The following is a 9,270-nucleotide window of genomic DNA, read 5'->3' as shown; positions in this document are numbered from 1 at the left end:
TTTATGTATTTTGTAGTAATCACATTTCTGACATTACCCAAGCGTGCTCCTCGCAGAGGGTGATTGGCTCAGGCAGCTTTTAAACCACCTATATGCTAACAAGCCTTGCTGCCAGGTTCCTGAGGGGTCCTGGCTGGGAAAAATTAAACCCAAACCTTAGACCTCTGTCAGGCGGAGAGGAAAATTATATTTTTGAACTAGTCTACAGCGTGGACAGGAAATGACCCCTCCAGAAACTGCTGCTTTAAAAACGAGCGGTGGTGCCTGAAGCTATCCAGCCTCTCTCTCTCTCTCCGGAGCCTGTGCGCTCCCGCTCCCTCTCCCCCCCCCGTCTCCTGCTATAGAGGGCTCCCACAGCAGTTCCCAGCCAGTGCGTGCAGCCTGGATGTGTGTGTGTGTGCGCGCTGCTACTTTGTACTGTGAAGAACACACAGCCCATGTGCTCTGTATGGATGTTGATGATACTCTGTGTAGCTTGAATCTCTGCAAGCAGGCAAGATGTCCAGCACACCACATGACCCTTTCTATTCTTCTCCTTTTGGCCCATTTTATAGGAGACACACACCATACATGGTGCAACCAGAGTACCGAATATATGAAATGAACAAGAGGCTGCAGTCGCGGACGGAGGTAAGTCCCTCAGCCTTGTTTTCCTGTGCATGGACCGTGGTAGGTTTCAGCCCGAATTCCAGCTGAAGCGTCCCACTAGACAGTACAGTATATGCAGGCACGAACCCTAATTAATTTAGTAGTTTAATTGGGTAATCCCTCATTATGTTTCCACGCAGAGCAACTCTTTGAGGAGATACCAGCTTAGGCTGAAATCTTGAAATTACAGTACAGCACTTCAGGATTGATTATAACGCTGGTCTCAGGGAATTTCTTTGCCTTAGTGTGTTGTTTGCTCAGGATCTGTCCTGCTGGCATTTTATAGCTATAATATTGCAAGGTATCGCTCGAGCTTTTGCACAAAACTAATTCAGAAATGTTGCAGGTTAAGGGGGAGAGACGAACCTTTCTCTGGTTTTGTTTTGTAAAGTCGTTAAAATTAAAAATGAATGGTAACAGAAAACAGGAGCGGAGTTTTAAAAACTTATTCCTAGGCTGCACTTAAAGAACACATGTTCAGGATGACCGACAAGAGAAATTCATGTTTACATTTAGAATGCAGTTGCTTTTAGCGAGAGAGATGATCGGTTCATGACTTTATCATATAGCTGTCAAAAGTACCCAATTAATGTAAACTACATTCACCGTTGGCTATGCTTTGTATAATCTGTTAGTGGTTTATACACCCTGGCTTCTACACCCAGATCAGCCACCACAAAGAGTATGCTGAATGGGAAGGGGAAATACTTTTGTCACTTAAAGACAAAAAATAGTGGAGGCTGCATCTTGTTATTTACGTGGTTAAATAAAGCACACTTTTTAGTCTGTTGAAGTGAAAACTGTGTGGACTGAATCAGGCTGCATTTCTGCCCATGTGTCTGTGTTTGTGCAGCAAACATTCTTGGTGCTGCAATTTTTCATAGTAGTTTACTAGTGGTGCCCTGAAAACACTTTTAAAAAGTATTAATCTTTTATAGTGAATGGCTTTATACGAAGGCAAATATCTGCCAAATTCATGCCATGAAGCATGGTAAAGGATGTCAGATTGATCTGTTTGTTGTATTGTAATTCTTTAAGAGAACATGAGGTTATCATAAAATAAAACACACATGCCTGAATTGTCAGCTAAGCCATGGAGAATCTGTGACGTTTAATGTATATGATACAGCTAACGAGATGTGACCTGCTTTCTGATTGGGTAACCGCTACGGGGTAACTGCTTTTCTAACACTGTTATCACTGCTAGTCTTAAAACATTGCTGTGTAATTGGTAAATACACTTTGTGCTGGCTAAAAACTCCAAGCAGCTCATTGCTCCCAAAATCATGGCAACTGTTTGTCAGTTTTGCCCCAAGTTGTTGGTCACGGAGGGTCACTGCCCTTTAGATAGAATGAGGGGGGTTGGAGGGTTTATTTGCTACTGTTTATTTGTCAGCGTCTTGCAACTCTGATCCTTACATTCCTGTACATATTAATGTAATAATTTCTAGACTTTTTCAAGTGAAAAGAAGAAAAATGTATTGTTAAGTGATTCTTTCAGGGTTTTATATACAAGCTGTTCTGAAAAGCTGTCAGTGCTAATTTAGCCTTTTTACATATTATTTTAGTGATACTTTTAATAATTGACCAGTTTCGGGTTGCAGCTCCTTTACAAATGTTACAGTAGAAAAGTTTTTGAGGGACTTGTGAAACAACTTCCCCCTCCTGCGTTGCTGAGGTGAGCTGAGTTAGACTTCAGCGCATTTAATTGCAGTTTTTGCTGGGCACGTTCACATGGATTGTTGTGGGCAAAAAGCGGTAACCTACTCTTCCTTGCTAGTACTGCCATAGGTTTCAGCAGCATTTTACTTTGACAGACAGTGCTTAGTTAATGAAGGCCTTATGCTCCAGCATTTCTTTTATTTGCTCAGAGTAAAAATACTTTTGCCTTGTGATTGTTCAGTGTTTACATTCTGGTTCTCTGTTTTTTAATTTCTGAGCTCTGTGCTGTAAGCACTGTTGTTTGTTGAAATGTATTTTCTAGCTAGCTTCAGCTCATCTCATTCATCCTCCAATTAAAACACCTTCCCTAATGGGGAAAAAAAAAAACAAACTAGTTTCCTGGGACACTTACAGTGACTAGGTGTGGACAGCCTGTAAAGAATCATGCTGGCTTCTGAGGCAGGTTGGGAGTGGAAGTTTCACATTAATTTTACGCACTTCCAAGCATGTTTGGGATTGGTAGCTGAAGGCTTCTGGAGCATGTATAACTAGCTCTGAATGTTTTGAATCCAGACTGATGGAGCCCTGTATGTCATGGGAGGAATGTGCTTGTGCTGTGGGTGATAGAGGCTTACTGCATGAACGTTTCTCTTCAGGCAGTCTTTGGAATAATGTAGGCACTGGTCTCTGAAGGAGGCTGCTTGTACTCTGTGAGCCCCAGGGGGTAGGTGAGCACAAGCAAAGCAGCTTAAGGGGAGAGGAATTACAAAGAAACTCTCCAAAAGACTGGGGGTAGCAAGCTGGCAGATTCCACTTGGACCCAACTTCTGGAGAGAGCCAGTGGCAAGTGAGGATGTGTTAGGAAATGGGAACCTACAGCTCTTATCCCAAATATATCCTTGGAAAGCCTTTGGGATTTTCCTGTTTTCCTACAAAATAAAAATGTTCTTAATAATCCTTTAGAATCAGATTCTCTGCTGTCCCTTGCAGTGGTGGAAGTTCCAAGGCAGAGCAAAATGTACGTAATTTGATTAAGTTGTACAGAGGATGGATGGAGGACCTATGAAAGGAGTATCTTTATGTCATGTCTATCTGTTTTCTCCTCTCCATCTGTAGAGCCCACCTTTGTAGTGAATTCCTGTAGCTGCTCTCCAGAGCTTGCAGGTAGACGAGAAATGATTCAAAAAAAGCAATGGGCTGGTAGAGACACCATTAGGGAATTCACTGGTAAATGCCATTTCTAATCCTGCTCGCCCAGCAGCAGGGTCTACGGTATGTTGAGGGAGGTGGAAGTGTCCTCAAAGTGGCTCTGCGCTTGGAGACCCTCCCTGAGAAATCCACTGCTTCCGCTCTGGTTTGTGTCAGCATTGGATGGTAGGGAATAATAGTTGGTGTGAAGGATGTGCTTAGTGTATTAAGCAAAGTACAGAGTGATAAATAAAGGTCATTTAGATGCAGCATGGCTATCTTTGTTCTTGTTTTCTTTAGGAAGAAATGGTAGTCATGAAAGTAAAGAATTAGCAACTCTAGCCTGTGCTAGATGTGCAAACTTTTGCTCTCCAAACTTCTTAAAACTTTATGGTCTCCTCAGGCAGAACCTACAACTGCCTTTTTAAATTCAGGGTCAGTCTTAGGCGAAGAATTCCAATCACACCCAGGCAGGGGGTGGTTTTATGATGTAAGTACTGGCAAAAGTCCACCACCTAGCTAATTCTTACGTGATCTAAAGTAAATTAGGGAGTCCGAGTTACTAACTAGTGTACAGGAACACCTTACCTTCCTTAAAAGTTGTTCAAAGAAATCTAATATGGTAATACTTTTTTCTAAATGGAAAATAATACGTGCTTTCTTAATAATACTTTGGGAGCATCTAGTGCCATTTTGTAATGCATCAACAATCCTGATTTAAAGAAGTAAAATGAATATTTAAATGTTTAATAATCTCTGGCAGATATAAAGATAAATCTTATTTACTTCTATCATAGTTGATTAACTTTCTGGTTAACCAAAATGCATCTGTTTCCTTGCTCTGTGTGTGGGTTTAGGGATTTCATTACCATTCACTCAAACTCAGTTTATCTTAATATTTTTATATCTGTGTTAGTTTAACATTTCAGGAAAGCAATCCTGTTGTGGCATAATCAGCAGTTTCTAAAGTTCTAGGTAGCAATACACAACATAGGTAAATTAGCTTAAATATTTTGTCCGTTTTTCATAAAACTCGATGTTTAAAAAAAAGCCTCTTCTCTTCTTTGATGTTGTAAATCCTTTTCTGTTCTAATTTTTAATCATTTGAAATTGCTCACACTTAAAAGAAAACAAAAGGTGATTATATCTTGTGTATAATTATTTTTCAGTAACATTACAGTGCGCTGTGGATAGATCACTTAAAGTTGCTGACAGTTTAAAGTTTGAGGCGTTGCTTTATTGCCAATAATCAAAGAAATGTATCAAGCCTTTCACTTGTTTATTTAGTCCCCTATATTGTTGGAACTTTTACATATCACAATATATTAAATTCACCTGTATCTCTCTCTGTCACTACAAGAGGTTATGCTTTACATCACCATTATGTGCAAAACACAGCTTTCCTTCTGGCTAAGAGAGCAGTGTTTTAAGGGTGACTAGAGAACTTGATTAGAAGCATATTTGTTTTAAAGACAATCAGCTTAATCAAATCATATTAAACTCCTATTAAACTGTACAGTGAATTTAACAAAAGTAGAGATTTCATGATGGAAGAAAATGTAAAGAAAATTAAAAGGAAAATAAAGGAGGATGTTATGATTATTTAAAAGCGACTAAATGAACTGGAAGCTTACACAGGCATTCATATTCAACCAAATATTTAAAGCAAATCAAAGCAAAACAAAATTTCTACAGTTTAATGGAAGTCTCTTATTTTACTTCCTCACATTGCTATCTGATGAAATAATCTTTTCTTCTTCCTGATGCATTTTTAATAGATTAGTCATAAAAATCTATGTTGTGACATCACATTTGTTCACATAGCAACTTAGTATCGCAAACAGATCTCTCATATTGTGTACATAAGTCTGAGTTTGTCCAATGAGTTTGTTTTGTTGAGGGGAAAACACATAAACTTATGTCTCAAAGTATTTTTGAGGAAATATTCTTTCACCCACATACTAATACTTAGCAATGGAGGAACATGAGTAAAGTATTTTAAAAGTACTTATAATTACATATCACAATATATTAAATTCACCTGTATCTCTCTCTGTCACTACAAGAGGTTATGCTTTACATCACCATTATGTGCAAAACACAGCTTTCCTTCTGGCTAAGAGAGCAGTGTTTTAAGGGTGACTAGAGAACTTGATTAGAAGCATATTTGTTTTAAAGACAATCAGCTTAATCAAATCATATTAAACTCCTATTAAACTGTACAGTGAATTTAACAAAAGTAGAGATTTCATGATGGAAGAAAATGTAAAGAAAATTAAAAGGAAAATAAAGGAGGATGTTATGATTATTTAAAAGCGACTAAATGAACTGGAAGCTTACACAGGCATTCATATTCAACCAAATATTTAAAGCAAATCAAAGCAAAACAAAATTTCTACAGTTTAATGGAAGTCTCTTATTTTACTTCCTCACATTGCTATCTGATGAAATAATCTTTTCTTCTTCCTGATGCATTTTTAATAGATTAGTCATAAAAATCTATGTTGTGACATCACATTTGTTCACATAGCAACTTAGTATCGCAAACAGATCTCTCATATTGTGTACATAAGTCTGAGTTTGTCCAATGAGTTTGTTTTGTTGAGGGGAAAACACATAAACTTATGTCTCAAAGTATTTTTGAGGAAATATTCTTTCACCCACATACTAATACTTAGCAATTGGAGGAACATGAGTAAAGTATTTTAAAAGAGTACTTATAAACCATGCTTTGCTGAAACTAAAAGGTCAGTTTTAAAAGAAAACCCTTGAACTCCTTCAGGCAGACACTGACTTCAGAATGGATTCAAGGCTCTTTTTGCTGATTGTCTTTTATTTCATATAGTTTTTACATCCCTTTTAAAAATTTCAGTTGCAGCTGTTTTCAATTAAAATTGTTACAAACTAACAATTCTTATGAGGCTGGGGGAGCAAAAAAAGACTCTGCTTCCTTTCCATGTTGATCCTTAGCTTACAATCAGGGATGTCTTGCTGCTTTTTTTTCCCCTAAAGTTATAATATAGAATGTAAACTGTACACGTAAGGAACAGGGAGCTTTTGGGGGCAGGGGCTGGTGAGGGGGGAGAGACAGTCAGTGTGAAAATATAAAAATGGATCTCCTCTGCAAATCACTCTGATGCTTACTAGATCATTTTCTATAAAGAAACCTTTTCAACCCTTCCTTTTCTCTTTTTCATTCTTTACTCTTTAAACCATAAATCCACTTAAAAAAACTTAAACTCGGTCTTTCCCTGATGTAAACAAGATTTACTATGCAGACCCAGTCTCAAAAATAGAAGCCTCTGGATGGTGAGAAGGAACAAAATAGAGATCATAACAAGGGTCCAGTCCTGTGCTCTTATTTAAGCTGGAGTTTTGCCTGCAGTAGGATTGCAAGATCAGATTAAAAAAAAAACAAAACAACATTTGTTTTTTGTATATATACTTTCTTTGTTTACAGAAAAAGGGTATGGGTAGATTGCTAAACTCATTGCAATATTTTTAGCTGGACTCCTCACTTCAAATGGTATTTTTTTGTATCTTTTTGCCAAAAGTTGCATATCTGCTGTAAACAGGCATTCCAACCGTGCCGATACTTTGTTCGGTTGCTTCCTCCCCAAGAAGAGCTTTCTTTCCTGCACTGTACTGTGTAAACAGGCCAGCATATGTCCTCAGTTTTGCTGGGTGCTCCTTTCCAAAAGTTGTTTCTGGGCCACTTGAAGCCTCAGAGGGGTGATCCTGGCGGGGACAAGGTTGCCCCAAAGTGGCTGATGATTAGTCTCCAAAAAAGACTGTGGTAGGGCAGGGCCTGTTGGCCAGGTCTCAATGGTCTTACTTATTAGGCAAAAATAGTAGTGAAAGAAACCTCCCCAAACCCCCGCCTGAAATCTTTTCCCTAGGCTTGTGTCTTTCTTTTCCCCAGTACATTCTTTCTGTGTTTGGTTACTGTTAGAATTTCAGAGAGAAAGCACTTTATGGTCAGAATGCTGTTCCATTTCTATTGCATTGTGGTGGACAGCCATGCCCTTCTAAACTAAAGCCTGTAAGTTACTGATCTAAGCCGAATAGTACCCTTGGTACTCCTGAGGTAACTGGGGATCAACTAGAACCACCTGCAGACCATAAACTTCAGTATGGGAACAGCTATGCTTCTGGAGACAGCTCTGGCACTTTCATGCCTTATGGGGCTAGTGAAAAATCACAGACCTGGAAAAATGAGACCTTTGCAGGACTAAACATGAACTAGGACTTGGTGGCTTTCTAAGCCTATGGCCTCTTCAGGACTCAAGAGTGTTGATAGTGTAGAGTCTTTGCAAAGGCCATGAATTTTACAGGAGCAGGCTGTCCTTTCCATGAGACTTAGGTTGCCTTGGCACCACCTTGCTGTTTATACACCATTGTCAAGATGACATACTTATGATGAAGCTCCTGGTCAGGGTGGTGTTCCCGTCTGCATCATACAGACTTGAAGCATGAGACTTGAGCATAGCAGACTTCTTCTTTATGAATAACTCTGATAATTACAGCCAAAATATAAGTATCAAACTAGAACTTCTCCCTAAGGTCTTTCTGTTGTCAATATTCACATCCAGGTACTTGGCCAGGGCAGAGTCGCAAACTCAGAACTGACACAGTAAAGCCATAACTTTACATAAGTTTCTAAACGTACTTAAAATCTACTGCCTGGTTACCTGCAAACTAAACAGTTAGTTCTTTTCATCCTTCCAAGCAACTAATACGTTAGAACATCGCTGTAATATCTATCACACGTGATCTGCAATACCTGCTGATACCCATCTTTCCTGATTCTAAGCCACAGAGTCAGCTTGCCAAGCCTAGTTAGCTGAGCAGAATCATTCAAATCTGTTGGTACCATTTGTGTGTGTGTTTAAAAAGGGAAGGGGGAAATCTAATCTCTGTGTATAGTTTTGCCATCAGATCACTCACGTACAGCAGATTTAACATCTGTCCAGATCCCATCCATTTTACACAACTGCTAGCTTCATGACCCACAAGAATTGCACAGGCTAGTTGGATGACATTTTCTGTTGCATTCAGAGGGCAAATGAAACATTATATTTATATAAAAGTGATCATATTTGGAAACCCCTGATTAAGGCAGACCCAAGAATAGACCTAATTGTAGATCCACTGTGCTTATTCTTCAAAAATTAAATACCTGGAAAAAACAACTGTCCCTGTTTGAGTATTATTATGTGCTGTCTTACATTGCCTGCGCAGTGGACTATTTTTACTTTTCTTCTGGACTTTCAAACATTTGTTTTTTCTAACTACATTTTTTATTAGGTTATTTTCTAAAGTAGTAAATTGAGCAAATTATGACTTCCAGTACATTGCACATTTAAAGTATTTCATGTACCTTACTTTGATTCTTGTTCCAGTTGTGTAGTTTTGCCTCAGCCATTAGCAGAAGATTGTATCAGAGAAAGAGTTGCCATCTGTCCTAGAGCAGGTTACAAAGAGATTTCTGAAATATTAATGACCACATTACACAAAAAGAAGTATTCTGAATCTTTAAATACAGTAGTCACATGGAGAGAGGAAAATGCTCAGAAAACAAAAAAGTAAATAGAGTGAAACTTTTTAGTTTTATTATTGTTTAAGCTGAGGCATCCTCACCATACTCCATCCCTCAGGAAGGCAGTCAGCAGCACCAGCGTTCCTAAGCATCTCCTCTTCTACGGACTAGAGATCCTCCAGGGTGCGATTGGCAAGGCAGGCATGAAACCTGCTTTGCCGCTAGGTTTGCAA

The 9,270-nt window shown here is 38.8% G+C and overlaps 1 protein-coding gene across 9 annotated transcripts in view; it reads left to right on the top strand.

Moving 5' to 3' along the window:
• The first annotated feature begins 365 nt into the window (after positions 1 to 365).
• LDB2 (LIM domain binding 2) overlaps positions 366 to 9,270 on the top strand; it is a 226,778-nt gene continuing 217,873 nt past the window's right edge. For all 9 annotated transcript variants that reach the window (XM_009279113.1, XM_009279112.2, XM_009279110.2 and 6 more), the window contains exon 1: positions 366 to 630. In XM_009279113.1, the coding sequence (XP_009277388.1) occupies positions 499 to 630 (132 nt within the window). In that variant the 5' untranslated portion in view covers positions 366 to 498. The remainder of the gene's footprint in view (positions 631 to 9,270) is intronic.

Source organism: Aptenodytes forsteri, unplaced genomic scaffold, assembly GCF_000699145.1.
Source record: "Aptenodytes forsteri isolate BGI_AS27 unplaced genomic scaffold, ASM69914v1 Scaffold242, whole genome shotgun sequence".
NCBI lineage: Eukaryota > Metazoa > Chordata > Aves > Sphenisciformes > Spheniscidae > Aptenodytes > Aptenodytes forsteri.
Note: the sequence above shows the minus strand (reverse complement) of the source record. Positions and strands in the feature narration are given on the sequence as shown.